The following is a 22,922-nucleotide window of genomic DNA, read 5'->3' on the forward strand; positions in this document are numbered from 1 at the left end:
AACATGCGAATCAAACCTATGAGGATGGAGGACACTGATTCGCCGTGGCGACCCCTGAAGGGAAAAGCTGAAAGAAAAAGATTTGTTAGTTAGTTAGCTTGTTTGTTTTTAATCCACTGACTCATTTCTTGAGAGAAAATAACAGTAGTATTTCATGTTTTGGACTTTCTGAAAATATTTTATTCTTCAAGAAATTATTTTAATGTATTCTTTTTTCAGTAAATTGAATATTCTTTGAGCGAATGCGATCTTTTTTTATTTGTTGTCTTTGCCTCTGACTCTTGTCCTGAGCAAACCAAAAAAATACTCTTCTTTGAAATATATCATTTTGATAAAATATATGTTTTTGTAAGATTCCAACAACTGGGAAAATTACACGTGTACATTGAATTACAGCAATACCTCGTTTTAGTAGTCTAGTTTGATTGTTTTGGTTTGACTTATGTTTATACAGTAAAGTCTCGTTATATCGATATTCAAGGGAGTCCGAAAAAATATCGATATAACCGGGACTATCGATATATCGATATAACGAGACTTTACTGTACTTGTATGACAGCGATGCATAATAAATAAATAAATGCATGCAAATGATGCCACACAGGTGTCAGACCGACACCTCGGGCAACCTATTCTATGGTTCCATCTCAATATTTAATGATGCCATCTAATGGTGGTGTTACGATTGCATTTCATGATCACGACTGTAACTCACTCACTTCATTGCTATTTTTTATTTGGGGGCGTTCAAATACACCGTGCAAAATGTAAAGGGGAAAACAGTTAAGTTGTTTGAATCCAAAGTGATGCTAATGTTCGCCACATACAGTACTTTATGTCATTAAAAACATCTGTATTCGGCACCTGTTGGCCAGGCGATCCACGGCCGGAAACATGATCGTTCATTACAAGCTCATTTGACGCCCTGAACAAAAGCACAAGAGAGTCATGTTGCGAATGACATGATCCTCTCTCATCTTGCCTCCTCATTTTACACACTGAGTTGTAAACTAGCTCATTCTGCTCTTACAGTCTTCATACAAGGTGAAAATTAGATGGTCTGAAAATAAATCTGATTTTAGTTTGAATAGTTTTTGTTTTCACCCATTTAATATCAACAAAGAGCAAATGATATCATTTGCTCTTTGTGTCCATAATTTGTAAAATGGCTTCAAATGACTTCTACTGAGCGTATTTTAATAAGATTCCACCGCATATAGCTATATTTTACGTTTTAAGACTCGCGCTGAATATTTCGGAAGTCTTGTTTTTGAGTTGGTGACGAGTCCGTACGTAACGTCACTGAAGGAACGCCCCTGACCGAAAAAAAAGGACACATTGTAGCTGTCCTTCCATCACGCCAATGTTTGTTTGGTCTGAAAACCTCATGTTGCACCAGAAAGAGCCAGAAAAGGACGACCAAGCTCCATGTAAGGAATTTATCAGCCAGGAAACGGGCTGATTAATTCCTCACAGGAGCTCGGTGGCCATTTCCTGCCTCTTTTTGGGTGAGACATTTCCCCCCAATGTTGCCTCAAAATCGCACAGAATAAATTATTTAATCGATTGCAAACATGTATGCTTTCCTCTTCAGAACTATTTGAATCATATTCATAACTGGATGTGTCACAAGAAAGCATATTCTCCCAATCTGAACCCATTGTTTTGATTCTCCAACAATTCAAGACGTCTTGGCGTGACGTCACGAACTGGGGGCGGGACTTTCTGAAAATGCCCAATTCGCAGCTCAATTTTTTTGCAGATTTTGGACACTTTAAAGGACAACCGATGTCACTTTTTTGTTTCTTAACTGACATCAGAAAAAAACGTTTTATAGCATCTAAAATACCCAAAACACGCAGTATGATGTTTTTATTCAAATGCAAAACACCAATAAAAATGACTTAAAGTCATATATATATATATATATATATATATATATATATATATATATATATATATATATATATATATATATATATATATATATATATATATCTTCTCCTCTTCTTGTCCTTTCGGCTTTTCCCCTCAGAGGTCGCCACAGCGAATCAATGTCCTCCATCTATCCCGGTTTTGTGCATCCTCTTGTCTCACACCAGCCGCATATTTGTGTATATATATATATATATATATATATATATATATATATATATATATATATATATATATATATATATATATATATATATATACAGTAAAGTCTCGTTATATTGATATTCAAGGGAGTCGGAAAAAATATCGATATAACCGGGACTATCGATATATCCGACCCTGTTTGCATGTAATTTTCTCCGTGCGTGCATAGAAATAGTATCGATATAACCGGGACTATCGATATATCCGATATCGATATAACGAGACTTTACTGTATATATATATAAACCTAGCAACAGCTTTATTATGTTATGGGGAGAAGAAGTCACAGCTTGTCTTCATAAAAGAATTGAAAGAGGTGGGAGTGTTTATTGTCAAGTTGTTGTTTATGGAAAACAAGATGTGCTGGCTCCAACGAACAACGGCTAGTTGAGGAGGGAATTAAATTTTCTTAGTTACTGAAGCTTTGAGTAACGTACAATGTATCCTAGTGCTTTTCCCCAGAATGCTTAGCGAATCTGAGATGTTTTGTGTTAGTTTGTTGATTTTTGGATACGTTTGCCTGCCTTTTGAAGTAAATAACTGAAGTGTGCTTAGTCAGGAAGCAGACGTTTGCCATCTAGTGAGCATGTTTTCATTTTATACAATCCCAAATAAATATGAATAAGTTAATACATCTATTTTCATAAATACATTCTATAGTATATGGTTGCTCCCCAGTCAAAAGTATCTCCAAAATTCTTTTTTCTGTCGACAACCCCCCCCCCCCCCCAAAAAAAAAAAACAAAAAAACAAATATGTGGGTTAAAATGCATGGGAAAGGTTTTGAGTGATACTGTATATCTTATTTTGTTCCTGGTTTGAGAAAATAATCAAACATGACGATACACAAGTTTGATGTGATTATATTTCTGTTTTTCTCGATTTTGAAGACCCCCCCTGACCCCCACCAAAACCTCTCCCTTTTCCATCTGTAAAGAAAAATTCTTCAATTTCATAGGTATATGGTTCAAAAACCTCTGTGTAAGCTCTCAGTCAAACAGGAGCGGTCCATCGATGAAAAGGTTTCTTCAGCCGTCATCTGTACTTCTTTGAAGGTGTCGGATGTTTCGCTTCTTATCCAAGATGCTTCGTCAGCGAACTAAAGTCTTACTGGTAGTTTTGGCCCTATATAACTCCCTACTGTCCAGACGTGGCTGTGCCGGACTCTGCTATGATTGGTCCCTGCTCTCAGGTTGGGGGGAGCAGAGGACTACTCCCTGCGGCTACACTGATTACTTCTACTGTCCTGATTACTTCTATTGTCCTGCCTGAATAGGAGGTCTACGACGGGCCTGATTGCCCCATTTGCTCTGGTATCACCTCATCAGCATAACTAAGCCAATGTTGCCTAAGAAAGTGTAGTCCTCTGCTCCCCCCAACCTGAGAGCAGGGACCAATCATAGCAGAGTCCGGCACCGCCACTTCTGGACAGTAGGGATATATATATATATATATATATATATATATATATATATATATATATATATATATATATATATATATATATATATACAGTAAAGTCTTGTTATATCGATATTCAAGGGAGTCCGAAAAAATATCGATATAACCGGGACTATCGATATATCCGACCCTGTTTGCATGTAATTTTCTCCGTGCGTGCATAGAAATAGTATCGATATAACCGGGACTATCAATATATCCGATATCGATATAACGAGACTTTACTGTATATAGGGCCGAAACTACCAGCAAAAGACATTAGTTCGCTGACGAAGCATCTTGGATAAGAAGCGAAACGTCCGACACCTTCAAATAAGTACAGATGACGGCTGAAGAAACCTTTTCATTGATGTTCAAAAACTGTCGGTTTTTTTCATGATTTTCTGCATTTTCCTCTCCATGCCATGTGGGTTTTCTCCGGGTACCTTCGTTTCCACACAGGTTCCAAAAACATGCATTGCGGGGACTTTAAATTGCCCCGAGGTATGATTGTGAATTGTTGTGAGTGTGATTGATGGATTGTTTTTGTGTGCCCTGTGATTGGGTGGCAACCAGTTTGGGGTGTAACTGAAAGCTCCTAATATGTACATTGGATTAAAAAAAGTCATATATATTCCTTGGACTCAACTCAGCCTGCCAAGAAATTTGGAGATACTTTTTTCATTGGAACGTGCCGTAGATCCAATCCTGCAGACACTGAGAGAGTGTAGAATCCTCTTTTGTGTCTGATTCAGACATGAAAAAGGTGTGGATTGTCATGTGTCGTATGAAAAAAAAGTCGATCAGACACAAGCACATTTTCTGGCCGAGTGTTTCCGGAGCGTATGGTAGACCAGGTTATCATCAAGAAAAGACAAGTTGTCGTCAAATGCCACCGGGCGGCAACAGGCCTTCAGGGGAGCGTCCTTGGCCGGCAACTTCCCGTGGCGGCTCAGGTGGCGCAGGATCTTGTCGTAGTTCGTCTCAGACTTTCTGCAGGTTCCTGCGCAGTACCTGAAGATCATCTCTTCACCCGAATGGTAGCCCAGGCCCATATCAGTCACATTGAGGTGGACTTGCTGGAGTGAGCAGCCCTTTGCTCGCCCGCCACCTGCTTTCCGTGCTTTTGTATTCGGGATCCTTTTCTGGCTCGACCCCGTCATCCTCTCCTGTCTGGACCTGATCCTCCGGTTCTGATTAGACTTTGGGATCCTCAGGGAGGACTCGCTGGGTGATCCTCGTATTCTGCTCACGGTCACCCTTACCAAATCCGCCACTTCATCAAAGTCGCCTGGGATAGCCTCCTCCATAATGTCTAAAGGAAAAACAGGTTATTGGCGTAATCAATTCCTACCTTATATTTTTAACTCATTCACTGCAAGAATATGTCTTGCAGTGAATGAGTTAAAAATATGCAAAAATGTGTCTACTCCAGTGCCAGGGTTTTTGTCATTGTCGCTTGAATTCAGAATATTGAGTTGTAGGCCGATATAAACATTCAGTAAAGTGTTACAAACCTTACACTCTCGTCTTTCATTAGTAAAAAGAGTTCATTGCTAAATTACATGGGTCTGGAGTTATATGAGCTTGAAATGAGTGCGGCTGTCCAAATTACAGTGCAATACATGCATGTTGGTTTATATAGGGCTTGAAACACAGCTGAAGCTGGAACAAAGCTGTCTATCAATGTCTTTCCTTACCTCAATATGAACACAAGGATGACTATTTTTCGTACCATGTTACACCATAAATTGAAATTGTGATTTATTTTTTTTACAAACGCACGTTTCACCATCCTGACGGAAAAACTTGCAGTTGTGTGAATGTGTCTCAATATTCACAATTGAACATGACTGCTTTTATCTAAACATTACCAACTACATTTTGTATAATGGTAATATGAATATTTGGCTCTCGGCATTCCCATTTCAAATATGATAGACATGCAACATTATATGAATGCTTGTCTCTCAGCATTGTGGCTAAAATACCTTTGTCATGCAACTGAATGTCTATCCAAGCATTTCCCCCTTTTTTCTGACATAGCATGAGTGAGAAAAGGCTTTCTCTCAGTATTGCTACATTCTTTTTTTTTTACATCAGCATAACTGCTGGACTCTAAGTATCTCCCCAGTAACTTATTGCCTTCCAGCCTCATCCTTACAAGCGTCTTTCTGGTCGTTCGCGTCCTCCTGGTTCTCCCTGACGCCCTGATAAGAGGTGAATGACAGGAGCGGCGGTCTCTCCTCTGCGACGAGCACAGATCCCGGGGGTCCCAGGTCGGCGTGAACGACTCCGACAACAATCAAACAAGTGGTCAGGCTATTCCATAGCGTCATGGTCTGCTCGGGTCCGGCAGGGGGACATGGCGCTACTCGGAACTAGCTGCGCTCATTCGGCAGAGATAGGTGCTTCCAAAATGATTCCTGCAAGCAAAAACAAAAAAAAAATGTGTAAGTCTATCAAACACGTATTCCCACAGAGCTCTAGTCCACACCGAAGAAGAACAGGAGGCGTGATGGGGTGTGTTGGTGACGGCCAGCGGAACATCCCGGGTGGGTGGAGACTCCACAGGGCAAGTTAAAAATGTGCTTCCAATCAGTGGGACATAATTTGTGCTGCTCTTTGACGTTGCCGCCCCCCCCAACGCCCTCCCTCAATGACATTTGATACACCCTCATCAGAAATACAAAGCTCCACATATATTTGATGTATGATACAACAGTGACTAAGTGATGTGTCGTCTAAAAAAATCAAGCGAACATAATTTGTACACTAGCATTTCATTTGCGGTCAGGGGGTGATGTATGTTTGGACTTTATTGGTTACTTTTTTACTTACGAAACTTACAAGTAATCATTCCTCAAGATGGTGAAAGAAGAAGGCTACGCTCCTCATCAAGTGTTTAATGCTTATTTTTTTGGGAAAAAGATGCCTTACCAGACTTTCATTACACAGGAAGAGAAGTCCGTCCCTGGGCATAAGCCTTTGAAAGATAGGCTAATGGAATGTGACTCCCCTTCCAAACATTAACTCCCTCCCTCCCACCTCCTTCCACTCCATTCCATCAAGCCATCAACGTCCATCACAAAGGTAAATAAAACAACTTTATTATACAGTACAGTTTATTTCTTTAATTACAATACAATATCACATTTATTATACATAAAATAAGGTATATTCTGTGTAGTTTTAAGGCTTATTTAGTAGAAAATTATTTTTTTATGGAGACCTGGGAACAGATTATTCTCATAATAATGGTTTCCTATGGGAAATTAATGTTTGGAATACACACTGTTTGCCTTACACACGCTTTCTGGGAACCAATTAAGTTCGTAAGCTGAGGTATCACTGTATATGAAATAGTGTTGCTAAAAACAAAACTAAAAAATCAGCAATATTTAGCAGCTACTCTACTCTTAAAATGCTCACTTACATACTTGTTAAGTTTCAGAAATCATAAATCGGAAGATTTTTGAACTCGCAACTCTGTGGTGTGTGTTAAAATAATGTGACCGTTACAAAAGTGTAAATTTGAAGTAAAAAACACAAAAATGCTTTCATTGTTTATTTATACATTCAATTAGTTTACAAATGTATTTTGGTTTTTATTTTATATATTTGTTTCACCTTACAAATGAACTGTCTATTGTGAGTATTGAGGTCAAAATCGGGAGTCTCCCGACCATATCGTGAGACTTAACATGTATGCACTTACGATGTACCCACATCTTACCGTTGTGTGCTTCGTATGTGTTTATGTGTCTTGTCTGTAGTCGTCGAGAGTCGTGATATGAAGAACTAAATTGAAGTCGAGAATAAAACCGGTGGTCAGAGATCCCCCATAAAGGCCGGCTGGAGCATGAAAAGAGACAAAGGAATTTCAGGCAAGTTATGGCTGTTTGGCGAATGGGAGGACAATATCCTCTCCTCTTCCTTTTTGGGCTGCTAAGTAGAGTGGCAAAAATACATTACCTTTGACTTTTATGTTGACTGGTCCATTTGTTTTTCACTTCAAAACATCACTTAAATGTTTTACAATACAATACAATACAATCCTATTAATACAATAATGATTTTTATAGCGCTTTAACAACAGCTGAAGCTGTAACAAAGCGCTTAACATGGAGAACTATCATATCCAGGAAATAAAGCAGTCACAAATGTGCAAACATTGTATTAAGGTCTAAAACAAAGGACTTCAGTTTGCATTATTTTCAATTTGAGGAAAAAAAATCTTTCCTTCCCAGAGGACTGATTAAAAGACGTTTGTTGACCTTAAATCAAGTCTAACAGCATGCAGCTGTTGGCTGAATATAGACAGACATAATCTACAGAAGTGACATTATGTCCAGAATGTACAAGAGCTTTGATTTTGTTTACCTACCACCCTCCCATTAAAACCATTCAAGGAAGATGTATTGTTTCCCCAAGGCTCGCATAATGCAAAATCTTCAGCACCAATGTAATGGGATTTATGGAAGACATCTGATGAGCGCTCTAATGAATTGCGTTTCTGTTCCACGTGATATTTATTTATACATATATTTTTTGAAACATCCACATGGAGCCTCATCAGTACGGGAACAGTAACCTCACATCCTAAATTAATTAGAGGTGTGATAGTAGGTTATTGTTGAAGTAGGAAAACAACCAAGGATATAATTGTCACGTTTCGGTTTGCGATCAATGCATGGCCTCGTGTTGGGCCTCGCCTGAAGCTGCAGAGGTGTTAATCGTTTTAATCAGTGGTAGTTAAAAGGACTCCCGGCACGACCATTCAGTGCCAGGTCATTGTTTGTTTAACCCTGTCAGGTTTGTTTCGTCTCATGTTTTTGTCATTGTTTTGTTTGCTACTTTGGACGTTTTTGTTTTGATGACTTGGTTCTTTTCTTCCTGCTGACTTTATTTAATACAAATTTTCAAATACACCCGGATCCTCCCTCCTACTTGCTTTTTTGAGGCGACAATATTATAATAATAATATAATATATTGTTATTGTTAATATTGTTAAATAAATTGTTTAAAAATCTGTTATTATCCCATCACTGTAGTGTCCTTGAGAGTCTTCAAAGGCGCTTCGAAATAAAATTTACTATTATTATTATTATTAGTAGTAGTAGTAGTAGTGTTATTAGTAGTATCATTAGTATTATTATTATGAATTTGCGGCCCGGTAGTCGATTGGTTAGCACACCGGCTTCACAGGGCAGAGGTCACCGGTTCGCGTCCCGGTCCGGCCTCCCTGTGCGGAGTTTGCATGTTCTCCCCGGACCCGTGTGAGTTTTCTCCGGGTCCTCCGGTTTCCTCCCACACCCCAAAAATATGCATGGTAGGCAGATTGACCACTCCAAATTGTCCGTAGGTGTGAGTGTTAGAATGACTGTTGTACGTCTTTGTGTGCCCTGCGATTGGCTGGCAACCAATGCAGGGTGTCCCGAAGACAGCTGAGATAGGCTCCAGCACCCCAGCGACCCTAATGAGGAATAAGCGCTACGGAAAATGGATGGATAGATTAGATTAGATTAGATTAGATTAGATTTGCCTTTGTTAGTCTCCTCCGTACTCAGTTGTCATGTCTTTTTTTATGATACTAGAGCACCGTGTTCTACCGGGGACAAATCCATTGTGTGTTTTACGCACTTGGCCAATAAAGATGATTCTGATTCTGATACTGATTGTGAACCATTTAAACACACTTGATTCCTGGCAGTCAATATGATGGGGTTCAATCTAAAAATTCTGCATTTACTATAGTATATTGGGAAAGGGAGCAATATGAGCAGCCGTGAGACGTTATTCAGGATTACCTCTCACACTTACTACTGAAACATCATTTTTTTTCCATCTAACCCTTTCATGCACCCCATAACCTGGTAACATGATAAACTTTGCACCGTGGTAACCACTGTCGCTGAAAGGATTAAAAAGCATGTTTTCATGACTTGAAATGCATTTGATGGCTATGGGAGGAGTCACACTATATCACAATGACATTAAAAATATATACATACATATAGCGGTATGGAAAATGGATGGATGGATATTATGAATCTGAATTACTTGTTGCAGGAGCAAATTTACCCACCAGTGTGCGCTATTTACCGTTTTTATGCGTCCCTCAACTGGAAGTTGAGATTTTTTTTTTTTTTGCGGGGGGGGGGGTTAATATTCGTATTATACGAAAGGATATTCTTAGAACAATTCGCCTCATTATATGTTTATTGTATTAGTTATGTGTTGATATTTTGAATTAAAACGTATTTAAATTTCCCCAGTTTGGGACTATCAAAGGCTTTCTGATTCTGAAAATTTACTTTATGTCGTTTGGTGTTTTGTGATAACATTCATCCTGTCTGTAAATAAAAACACATTTCAGTAATTTAATCATAACTATGCAGGATTATGTAATTGTGTCTATTTAATGTGGTGGTTAAGAGCCAGCCCAAGTGGACGAACGTTTGTATTTCTTTTAGTTACTTGAAGGAGCCTTTTGGGGGGATAAAAGAGCATTGGCTGTCGGCTGTAGTGGTGTAGTGCTCGTGTGGGTCAAGACTGCGTGGCTTCCATCTGCGTGCGTGGCCTGCGGTGTGCGGATTAGACGCTCGTTATCCTCTTAGCCTCTAAATGGCTCCACGTTGCTGCGTGCGCTCCTGGGTTGTCGTTTTGCTTTCCGGGACGCACGCGCAGGAATCACCCAAGAAATAGAGAAAAAAGACACATCACACGCGCGCGCCCGGTGTGCCCACCCATCGCGCGTTGATCTCGCGCATAACGCACGGGTGTGTCCCCTCCCGCCCTCACTCACATTGAACTACCGCCTGTTCGTTTGCGCGCGCGCGCAGTGACGTGACAAACCCGAATTGATCTTTCGGACCCTAATCTCATCAGCTCTTCTCGTTCATTGGGACGCCGCATCAACCCTCTCAACTTTTGTAGTATTCTTATAGTATTGGTCCCGTGTGAAGCGGTGTCGCTTCGGGCTGCGTGGACGATGAGTATTTGAGAGCGGCGGAACGATGGCGAGCCGCAGCTGGACACGGACCTCGTTCTTCCTGCGCTTTGTTTTCTTTGTGATGTGCTGCTTGGCCAGTTGCAGCTACGCCGCCAGGAGGTCCAGTGCCAGAAGAGCCGGTCAGTCAAATGCTGGTTCAGCAGGATCATATTTGTCGGGTTCCATAGCTAAAACCTCTTCTTGCATTTAAATGTAACCGCTTTCAGAACTTCAGACAGGGTTCCCAAATTGGGGGTCACGAGCCTAAAATGCATCCAGTGTCACTTTGTAATTAATTTTAATATCGGTCGCACAGTTACACCGAATCAGAGATGGCTCTGTGTCCATTAATATATTTTTAGTGCAGATTTTTTGGGGAAAATGTCTTTAACATCAGGCATGTTTTATATATATATATATATATATATATATATATATATATATATATATATATATATATATATATATATATATATATATATATATATATATGTAACGGAGTTGTGCGCTTAGATTATTAAATTATGAAGGAAGTGACGCAACGGCGCACAGTGTGGCACTATGTCCCGCCCATAGTTTTCAGAACAATCTCGAGGAGATTCAGGAAATAAAAGAAATAAAAAGACACATCCACGCGTCTCGTCTTCATTAATACAGCAGCATCGTGGAGATGAAGACAGTCACTGTTGTGACACCCGTCACATTGGTGCCGTGACCCGGATCACAAGTGACTCTCCACTTCGGACCGGGACCGCGATGCTGCACAATGAAGACGTTGTGCAGTCCCATCACTCGGTGGACGGTGTGTCGACCCCCGTTTTGGAAATACATGTAGTGTGTTAATTGTCTGACCTGCTGTTTTGCAATTAGTGTGTTTTTTTTTTCATGTACGTGTTTTCGTGTGTCAAGTCTAAGAATGAGCTCCTTACATTTAACCAGTAGCACACCTTTGAATGAGTGTGTTGGTAGAGGTAGAGGCTTCCCAACCGTGTAACAGTTGTGTGGTGCAATCCAGAGTGGTGTAGGTTGTACAGAGGGGAATGGGCAGGTTCAAGCTGAGGCCACTTATGTTAGTGGGGACAGAGTTCCTTCCCAGACCCAGTGCAGTGCATCTACGACGAGCGCACAGACAACTGATACACCAGCAACAGATCCCTTTCTCCAGTCTGTCACAGTTATGTAGTGCTATGCAGGGTGATGTAGTTTGTACAGAGGGGAATGGGCAGGTGCGAGCTGAGGCCACTTATGTTAGTGGGGACAGAGTTCCTTCCCAGACCCAGTACAGTGCATCTCCGACGAGCGCACAGACCCTGACACACCGGCGACAGATCCCTTACTCCAGTCACCTGACGTAGTTGGTCAGATGAGTGACATAATTAGACAGCATTTTTGTACATCCTTGCCCGATAACCTTGTCTATTTTGCCTGTTGGTCTTTCTGTTGTCTTCCATGTGTATGTTGCCTCACTTCTGCATAATTTAAGGGGGGTGTATGTAACGGAGTTGTGCGCTTAGATTATTAAATTATGAAGGAAGTGACGCAACGGCGCACAGTGTGGCACTATGTCCCGCCCATAGTTTTCAGAACAATCTCGAGGAGATTCAGGAAATAAAAGAAATAAAAAGACACATCCACGCGTCTCGTCTTCATTAATACAGCAGCATCGTGGAGATGAAGACAGTCACTGTTGTGACACCCGTCACATATATATATATATATATATATATATATAAATATATATATATATATATATCAGTGACGTGCGGTGAGGCACTGACGTCATCACAGTCAGATTTACAAACATATTAACTCTACAGAGTAGCTGATTCACCATTTGATTGGCAACAGTTAACGTGATTTGTTTAAAATGGCATGTCAGCATTCTTTATATAAACTGTAGCATGGAAAAAAAGAATTAAAAAAAACGTGATTATCTTGTTACCTTTACTCATAAATGAAGTCCATGATGCTCCTTCTGAAGAAAGGCATCAATAACTTTCGGTTATTGATGCAACAGTTTTAAAAGTCTCTCTATTTCTTTCAATTTAGATATGTAAATTCTGAAAACAAGGCCAAGCAACACGAAAAAATGACTGGATGGTTGCACTTAACTTGCTGTTTACTGTAGCTTGCTCTCACTAATTCTATTATTCTTCAGCCAAGGAGGCGCAAGAAGAATCTGTAATCACCAGCGCCCCCTGTCATGAGGCAGAAGAACTGTGTGCCTCACCTATGCACAAAATTTTGATGAAAATAAAATAAAATAAACACTGTACTACAGTGTTTATAATGTAAAGTGACTCTACATTATATACACCAGCTAAACGGTAGAAATTTAGTTCCTATACTAAAAGCGTTTCATGCTAGCTTTGCCAACTCGTCCATCGATTCCCATGGATCAAGTCTACATAAGACAACGACCCAACACTGTGTTCCTAGCTCACTCAGCTGCAATCAGGAAGACGTCCATGCGTAACTCTCGGACAGTCCAGACTGCTCCCATCTTTCCTGTTCAGTGAGGGTGAGATGCCTTGGTCAGTGGAAATGCCAAGAATTTTGTTCAATCAAGAACGGCAAAATGATACATAATAATGTTAAAATCTCTATTAGACTAATTCCAAGTGAACTTTCATAATATAAAATACATTTCGGAGAAAATGAATATTAACCTGCAAAAGTCTAAGACTCATACAAAATTATTAAATTAATTACACATTATAAGCCTAAGAACATCCATTAATTAACTTTTGAGTATTCATAGATGAATAAATTCAGCTTACAGTCATAAATGTATTGAAAGTACTTAATGATCTATTGAAAGAATTTACTTTCATCAACAGTAAAGTTCATGAATAATGTAATGAAGTATGGTTATTGACAATGAGTGTGTACAGGCATAGCTAGTTTGCGTAGGTAATGCGATAGATTTGTTGAATGAGAATAAGATTGATGATTAATTTGGATTGATGATGATAATAAATAATATACTAGTATAATAGATCAGCAATATATCGATAGATAGTATGAGATATATAATCTTCGATATCTGTTAATTTTGTCTGTCTTCAATGTCTTACAACTTCTAAGTTTATGTCTGCTACATGCACTGTATTCGACTAATCTATACAGAACATAATTTCATTGATCTCTTTATTGTTTGCGTTCAGGCTCAATCCGCTTAAATCTAGACTGATTTACTGTGGTCAAGTACTAATTTATGCAGTCAGGGACGAATATGATATTATCTTGCATGTATTTGTGTGCACAGGGATTTGAATGCGTGGGGAATGAACTGGACGTGGGACATAATGCCGATACTGTTACTAGGGATATCATTCAATATGGTATGGTAAGGTAGTTCAATTATTCTAGATTTCTTAAGCTAGATAGTTTTATCTGATATATTCATTATTCTGTATGTTACACACTAGTAATGTCATAAAAGATGCCATTTGTTATGAATCTTCCAACTACTACAGTATTAACCAAGAGTAATTGATACATGTTTTTTTCCATTAACTTGCCCTGCACTATTACAATATATTACAATTATTATTTAATAAGTAATTGGAAACGTGTGAAAATCGGTCAAATCCAATACTTTCAATGCAACACTTCCAGTTTTGAAGCACATGACCCGTTGGAAGACTGAACACATACATTTCCTACTATCTCGAAACTGTAACAACTTTTCACAGGATTTAATGTACTACATTTACCACTGTAGATCTGTTATTACTTTAGTTGTACTGAGTTAAATCTTTAGTATACAGTATATACTTGTTTCAGAATTAATTAATTCCTTTGCCCATAACTGGATTACTTTCTCCCAGCAATTTCAAGTCAAATGCAGGACATTTCGCAGCTTACTGCGGTAGTTCAGCATTGCAGCATGCATCAAGATTTATACGCAATACATTGTGGTATATAAATCAATCACTTCATGCCTACTGATTATACATCTCTATTACATACATTACTATGCTCTTTGTTCTGTATGATAATATTATTTCGAATTACGATATAGATTACTAATATATCAGCATGCTTCATTAGCATATTCAGAGCAGCTTAAAAACATCAAAGATTATGTAAGGACATTTACGGACTATACATACGACTTCTATACAGGCTACACTATATCTATCCTCTTCTTCATCATCTTTAGACTCTTTGACTATCTGATTAAGTCTTACTTTCTTTATTTCTATCTCTTCTATCTATCTTCTTCTATCTACTACTATTTGTTCATTATCATATCATATATAAGTTTATAATCTTTTCATTCTTCGTGATTTTGCGTAGTCCCGTTATCTATTGTTTGCTCGTTAGTATTCGATCCTTTATCATATACGAGTTATTATATATTTCTTTTCGACTATAATATTTAATTATGTATATTAATATATCAATAATTACATCGAGATATAATTAATTTAGTTCATATACATTGGATTTTATCGTTTTCTACTACTTGAAATGATACTACACTATTTATTACATTTTGATACCATTTTATAACTATTTCACGATACAATTTTTTATTAGTTTTATTGAACATTACATTTTCACGATTCGGATTATTGGTCTGCACGTAAGAAGTGCATGTTTGTCGCACAGTCAAAGACCGCGTACGGTGCTCGTGTACATAACCCTGCTGAACATGACAATCTTTTTTGATCTTTCAAAGCTTGCTCATTGCAGACAGTCAGTTCAGACCGTGGTATACATATAGTCAACGGAAACAGTTTTGGCTAGGGAGGAACAGCAGTTGCTCACAGGCTACGTACCGCTACTTTTCACAGCGACTGGCTCGCTGGGTAGGCAAGGCGACCAGGTCTGTTGTTAGGGGTGCTTTCCAACGAACCCGATCAGACTAGCCTGCAAGTGGAAGCGGAGCCGTGAGGGCGACCAGATCGGTCTTCCAGCTACTCAAAGGAGTACCATCACGCATCTGGCTTAATGCATGGTTTCGGCCACAGAGCTAGTGTGTACGTGGGTCAACGGCGCTGTGTTTCAACGTGCACCCTTCTGTCTGCCCTGTCCCTGGTCGGACCTGGCAACGTGACATTTTTATCTCCTCACTCCGACAATGTAAACTTCAGGATTTTGTATGCAGGCATGCGTAAGATAGTGCAGTTGGCAGCTACGTGGATTTGTTCCACCTCCTCGATTTTCTGTACCTGTCCTCGTAGGGCTCGGACTTGAGACTCTTGCCACATGTGACATAAATTAGAATAAATCTCCACGTAGGATGTTGTTCAATGACTCAACTCATAATGCAGTTATTTGATTCTAATGGATTACTTCAGGAATGAGTTTTACTTTCAACCATTGTTGCCTGATCATTATTGTTCAAGTCTACGAATATTTAAATTGTATCGTCCATTAGTATTAAATTCATATTTGCACTCGAGCTGATAATGGCTTAATTGTAATATTCACTTCTTGAACCAGGCTAAGAATCTTACAATAAATACTTTCTTAACATATTTTCGACATGTTATCTCAGACATATTTGCATGAGCCTGAACTGACTTGTTCTGCATGATTTTGAAACTGTTATGAATGCACAGTATTGAACAACATGCCAATTTGAAAAACCATTAAGCAACACCAATTAATGATGAAGGAATATACAACATTAGTTGGACATACTATTCCAGGATAGTATGAACCGTTCACTGGCTTTCAACAAGGCATTTATACTATAACTGCATTTGAAACACTAAACTCATCATTTTGTCATCTTATCGTATTTGACATTTACTGAAATTGAAAATGGCACGAGAGCTGACTGATACCCAAGCTAGATTCAACTAAACGCACTTGAACGACAGGTCATCTTCGCTACCGTTTCCTCGCTCATTAATGTTGGACCGAAACAAATTAGAAAATATTTCCACACTATTTTATTTCATAAAGGTCATTACCGTGTAATGCAATGGGCTGATGCCGTATGTATCAAACATATTTTTGATTAAGTTTTCTTCTTATTTAAAATTGTATTGTTAGTTTGAATCGGCATGGAAATACATGTTCTCACCAACGTGTGTTTCTTCTCTACCTAACTGCAATGTGTGTATTAGTCTCTGGCCTTGGGACCCACACGCTATATTTACCAGTGCTTCCTGCTGCGCTGTGACGCTTCGTCGACGTCCGAGCGGTTCGAACCCTGAATTCTTTTGCTCGAGTCTCAATGTTCAGCTGTCTCCCGACAGCTGTTAACGACACTATCATCCTCAATTACATGCCGGTGCGATTAATGTGCCTGTAACTGTAGTCTACTGCTATCTCTTCCGGACCATTCGGTGGATCCTTCCCGATCGAGCTAATTGCCACCCGAAACTTTCTTTCCATGGATTTTGTTTCGCCCCATGTTTCTGCGTCGACTCTGTTCCGGTTTTTTGCTCTTATGCGATACTCTCCTGGAGTGTCTGCCTCTGGTCGTTGTATACTTCTAGTGCGCTCGCTCCCTGCTGCTCATCTTCTAGGACCTCTGTAGAGTTCTGCCTTGTCAGTTACGTCGCGACACGCCCTACTCCGGTATACGTCGCTGCTTCTTTAAATATCTTCCACGCATTGATCTCACCCCACATGCCATTCCTAGACAACGCCTCCTTATCTTAATTCGGATGATTATCTTTCATGCTTATTCCAACTATGCACTCGCACACTCTTCATACTTGGAACCATAATGCATACTGTCAACTACTATCTAATTTCGCTTCAGCATACTTCTGCGACCTTAGCTCAAACTGTTTTACACCTATGATTAATACGCTTGAGCAAACGCTGCACACTCAACATCATTTGGTCACGAAGAGCGATCGCCTTAGCATGCAACTCGTTGAATTTGTAAAATGAATTTGCTGAATGTTCAATAATCATACCTGTCAACTTTGGCTAATAGCTGCCCTTATAAATGATTACAATTCTCATATAAAAGTTGTAGTATGCCGTACATTATTTGAAATGATTAACAAAATGCTAACATGAGCGGAAATGCAGACATCTTACGATTGATGATTACTTTTGCTGGTTTGCCGTGACAATAGTAGCGATCGGCAGCAGCATTGTCGCTGGCTACCAGCAGTTGAGATGAACTGGATTCGAGCCAAAATTGTCTTTGTAAGATCGGTTCACAATTATTTTGTAAACCGAATGTATAAAAGTTGTAGTACGGCGTACATTATTTGAAATTATTTTTAAAAAAAAACGTATAAAATACAGGGAAAACATACAGGTTGACAGGTATGTGTTTTGATATCTGCGTCGTTGTGAGCAGCACAATACGTAAAATGCGATTATTCCACAAGAGGTTCAGCCCAATAAACGCAATTCGTAACGGTCAATTAAATGCTTATTGTGGATCACAGAGTATTTGTTTGTGTACACTAATTGCGGATCACCCAATTGACCTTCTTTGCGTCCTTCCTAATTGCCGTCACCCGTTAACAAAGAATGAATCAGTGTGTGCTCTGACCATATGTCCGTGCTAAGAGGATTAGTCAACGAGCTGCACCTAGCTTCCAAACGACTCACAGTTAAACATAGCCTCTGCATTACCTCTTATGTATGAACTTATTACTAATTATTAAAACAAAACCTAATTTTAGCTCTTTCAAACTGTTCCCACATTGATTCAAGCCTTTTGCTCATGTGTTGAGATGATCCCCTTTAATGTATTTCAGGTATTCTACACGGAAATGAAATATGGCCGACCCCTGGGCACAGCCTCTGTAATGGACGTCCCTCTTAGTTTGGATATGCTAACTACGGTGAGTCCGTTTTGTTGCTATCAAGACCGGCAATGTTGTTAGGTGCCTGGCTCAGCTTCATTATACTGAATTTATGTTGATCGCTCAGGAAAATATCGGGCCACTATCAGCAATAATGAAACTGCTCATGATAAAAAAATGGCAGATGTAATAATAATAATAATAATAATAATAATTTTTTATTATTATTATTATGAAAGTGCCTTTCATAGCTCTCAAGGACACTTATATAGATATAAGATATAAAATATAAGATATAGGCTTATTTCAAGTTATTTTAAAATTATTTATATTTTTCCATTGTGAATTTATTTTTCGGTGCATATAATTTTATTTTAAATGCTTTTTTCCTAAAAAATTTATAACATGTAAGTGTTTTTTTAATCTTCATCTTTTTTTCCTTAAAATTAATAATGGAAACCCACTACCTGTACAGAATATGGACAAGGTACACAAGTGAATATAAAATACCTATAAAGTATTCATGCTAATGAAATAGCAACATACCATTTTTTTTCATGAATTAATTTTCCTGTATAAAACATGTGCATAAAACAATAACTCCTGCCCCCCCGCCCTCCCACGTAAGCATGTACAGTGAGACCTCGGCTTACGAACACCTTACCTTGCGAACTTTTCGATTTACGAACGTCTGGCGGAGTGATCTTCGGATCTGGCGGCATGATCTTCGGCGGAAGCACACAACCGAACAGCGCTCCAGCCGGCGCACCTTTCCACACCCCCTCTCTCTGAATTCACACGAAGATCGCCTCCGAGGAGCTTTTTGCAGATAATTTTGCTCTTATGGGACCGAAAAAGACCGCACCACAAGACCGCGACACAAAACAAAATCACAGTCGAGGAGAAGAAGGAGATAATTGTACAACACGAACGAGGTGTGCGTTTGTGTGATTTAGTGGCCCAATACGGCTATGCTAAGTCAACCATTGCTACCATTCTCCGCAACAGAGAAGCCATCAAAGGTGCGCCTGTTGCAAAAGGTGTTTCCGTGCTGTCAGAGCAACGGGCTCGGGCAATCGAAGAAGTTGAAAAACTTCTGTTAATTTGGATTAACAAAAAGCAGCTATCCGGACTGTGGCTATGAGAGTCATCAACATGATGAACGATAATGTGATGCCTCAGTTTCGTAAGACCTTACAAGTCAGAAAGCAACAGGTGTCAATTAAGAGGTTTTTAATCATCAAAAATAATGAGGAGTCTCCAAAGAAGCAAAGAGGAGAAGCCACACGAGAGGTTGAGTTACCTACAGTCCTTTTGGAAGGTGACTCTCCTTCCATAAGCCATCAACGACCATCAAAAAGGTAAAAGAAACTTTATTTACAGTACAGTTTATTTCTTTAATTACAGTCCTCCTCAATTACAGACCAACGTTTGATTAAACAGTGCATGTATTGACATCAGAATCAAAGTTGGTATAGAAGGAACTGTTAACATCACCGAAAGAAACACTGTAAATGTAGGAGTCAGAAACCCGATGCAGTCTGACAGCACAAAAAGAAGCACAATGTGATACACTGCAATAGAAAGGGTAGAATGAAACGCAACAACCAAAAGCGGCTGATTGACTGTTGGTGAGATACAAGCTAACTAGCTAACTGACTAGCTAACACTCATCTGTTATCTTGTGTTGATTTTTAATCTTTCCAAAGGGCCAATTCGATGGGCAGGCAAGCTTTGTAAGTAACCTTTCCTTCTTTTGCATCGGGCGCATTTTATCAGAGCAATTGAGAACGAGAATGAGCCAAATCCATTTTTGGTTACTTCATGAGAATCAATCAAAATTTTGTGGCTATAATCCAATCTGGGATGTTGATCTATCTTGGTTAAAAGTGACAAAAATGGAGTTAGTCCAATCTCGTTGCCACTCACTCATTTGGTTTGACGCTTCCTTTTTTGTGCATCACAAAGGACGTGGATATAGGTAACCTCAAAATCAACACCAAGTACCGGGTGAGCGTTGGTGCCTACGGTTGGGCGGGTGAGGGTCGACCCAGTATGCCTCGTGATATCGGCACAGCATCGCATGGTGAGAGGACGGTGGCGCGGGGAGAATCAAAAAAGCCAAAATAACAAATGAGATATGTATCTGATTGAATTTGTCATCTGCCATCAGATACGTGCATGCCGCCCTCACCCCCGACCGAGCCCATTGTCGTGGCGATATCCGACACAGAGTTGGCATTGTCGTGGCAGCAAGGGGAGAGCGAGGGAAGTGCGCCTGTCCTCCACTTCCTGGTTGCTTACATCAGGTGAGCCACCCCTGATCAGGTATATCATTTTTGTGTGTTTAAATAACAGTATCAATATGTATTTATGAAATGCTTATACAATAATAATAATAATAATAATAATAATAATAATAATAATAATAATAATAATAATAATAATAATAATAATAATAATAGATTTAATTTGTAAGCGCCTTTCAAAACTCTCAAGGCTCACTTTACTGTCACTGGATCAGTTTTTCTGTGTGTGAGCAGCGGCAGCCACACGCGCCAGAGTTCACTCAACCCAGAATAACTCAAATAAATAAAAAGCTAGCTAGCTAGCCACTGGATAGTCAGCCAGCCAACCAGTCAATAGCTAGCCAATAGATAGCCAGCTAACCAGCCTGTTAGCTAATAGATAGCCAGCTGGAGAGATAGCTAACAGGTAGCGAGCCATCCAGCTGAATAGCTAATAGATAGCTAACAGATAGCCAGCCAACTAGCTAGCCAATAGATATGTAATAGATAGCTCGCCAGCTGGATAGATGGCTAACAGATAGCCAGCCACCCAGCTAGATAGCCAATAGATAGCCAGCTATCAGCTTGCTAGCTAACTGGATAGATAGCCAATAGATAGCCAGAAAGCTAGCTAGATAGCCAATAGATATGACATTTTAGCATGATTTATTTCATATTGCATTTCTTTTATCCAAAACATTTCGCCGTTTTTATTCCAGCTACACCATAAGCCAAGGTTTTAACCGCCCACCCTTTCTTATGCGCACGCCAGTGACCCTACTAAAAGATAAGATTTTCCAAAGGGAATATAAGAATTAAAAAAAACCTTTGTCTCACAATGGAGAAATTCGAAATTTACAACAGCAAAGTTATGAAAGAAACAAAGTCTTCTTCTTCTTTTCCTTTCGGCTTTTCCCTTCAAGGGGGTCGCCACAGCGAATCAGTGTCGTCCATCTTCAGACGTTTGATTCGCATGAAAGGAACAAAGTAATATAACAAAAAAAAGAAAGGATCTGATGTAAAGGCAGCCACTCTTGCGGCAGCATGTTGAAGTTATAATACCAAATATGTTGTTAAATGAGCTTTTAAAAGTGGTGAAAGTAACATCTGTGTTATTTGGAAGACCCTGTCGAGTGTCTTCCATGCATCTATTTGGAGTTGTCAATGTCTTTGGTTTGACACTGAGACAAAACTCATTGGTTATGTGAACAGAAGAGTCCGACAGAAAAAAAAAACACAACAAAAAAGCTTTTTAGAGTGTGGAACAAAGCGCCTCTTTGTCTTAGCCAAGACAAGTTACAGTCAGTCATCATTTTCCACCAAAGTCCCTTGATGGTTTGCTCAGAGACAACGGTGACAAAAAGGCTGCTTGTGTTTGAAACACTTTTCTCTTCGCGCCCCGCTGTGACTCCACCGCATCAAGATGTGGCATCGGATATAAAAAGCATAAAGGCAGCTGTTGCTCTTTACTTGACAAAGAAAGACTGTGAGACAACTGATCTGAATCCATGTTCTTTCTTCACAAACAATATCAGGTCAAATTATCGCCCATCAACACCACACAGAGACTTGAAAGTGACAGGCAGACAGGAGTAAAATGGGAAAATTCAGAACATTTGCCTGGAGGATTGAACCCCCATTTATCACCGCAAATATGTTCAGAGCACATCTGCGCCAGATCAAAATCTCTGATTTAAAGAGACAGTGTATACATTTTTAATGTCATTATGATATAGTGTGACTCCTCCCATAGCCATCAAATGCATTTCAAGTCATGAAAACATGCTTTTTAATCCTTTCAGCGACAGTGGTTACCACGTGCAAAGTTTATCATGTTACCAGGTTATGGGGTGCATGAAAGGGTTAAATGGAAAAAAAATCTGATGTTTCGTAGTAAGTGTGAGAGGTAATCCTGAATAACGTCTCACGGCTGCTCATATTTCTCCCTTTCCCAATATACTATAGTAAATGCAGAATTTTTAGATTGAACCCCATCATATTGACTGCCAGGAATCAAGTGTGTTTAAATGGTTCACAATCAGTATCAGAATCAGAATCATCTTTATTGGCCAAGTGTGTAAAACACACAATGGATTTGTCCCCGGTAGAACACGGTGCTCTAGTATCATAAAAAAAGACATGACAACTGAGTACGGAGGACACTAACAAAGGCAAATGTAATCTAATCTAATCTAATCTAATCTAATCTAATCTAATCTAATCTAACCATCCATTTTCCGTATCCATCCATTTTCTAATCTATCCATCCATTTTCCGTATAAAAATAAGGATTGGCAGGGCTCGACATTTAGTTTTTG

At 39.3% G+C, this 22,922-nt stretch overlaps 2 protein-coding genes across 2 annotated transcripts in view; one reads left to right on the forward strand and one right to left on the reverse strand.

Moving 5' to 3' along the window:
• Window positions 1–3,618: 3,618 nt before the first annotated feature.
• LOC148899137 (glial cell line-derived neurotrophic factor-like) lies at window positions 3,619–6,104 on the reverse strand. Its single transcript, XM_088995479.1, has 2 exons — window positions 5,744–6,104; window positions 3,619–4,894 (listed from the first exon to the last, which is right to left on the reverse strand). Exons 1-2 carry the CDS (start codon window positions 5,916–5,918, stop codon window positions 4,383–4,385), a joined length of 687 nt encoding a protein of 228 aa, XP_088851605.1. The 5' UTR covers window positions 5,919–6,104; the 3' UTR covers window positions 3,619–4,382.
• A 4,158-nt stretch (window positions 6,105–10,262) lies between these two features.
• egflam (EGF like, fibronectin type III and laminin G domains) overlaps window positions 10,263–22,922 on the forward strand; it is a 28,885-nt gene continuing 16,225 nt past the window's right edge. The window contains exons 1-5 of the mRNA XM_088993823.1: window positions 10,263–10,714; window positions 18,225–18,355; window positions 20,026–20,052; window positions 20,285–20,402; window positions 20,490–20,625. Of these exons, the coding sequence (XP_088849949.1) occupies window positions 10,600–10,714; window positions 18,225–18,355; window positions 20,026–20,052; window positions 20,285–20,402; window positions 20,490–20,625 (527 nt within the window). The 5' untranslated portion in view covers window positions 10,263–10,599. The remainder of the gene's footprint in view (window positions 10,715–18,224; window positions 18,356–20,025; window positions 20,053–20,284; window positions 20,403–20,489; window positions 20,626–22,922) is intronic.

Source organism: Hippocampus bargibanti, linkage group LG04, assembly GCF_051943395.1.
Source record: "Hippocampus bargibanti isolate YZ-2025 linkage group LG04, ASM5194339v1, whole genome shotgun sequence".
Lineage (NCBI taxonomy): Eukaryota > Metazoa > Chordata > Actinopteri > Syngnathiformes > Syngnathidae > Hippocampus > Hippocampus bargibanti.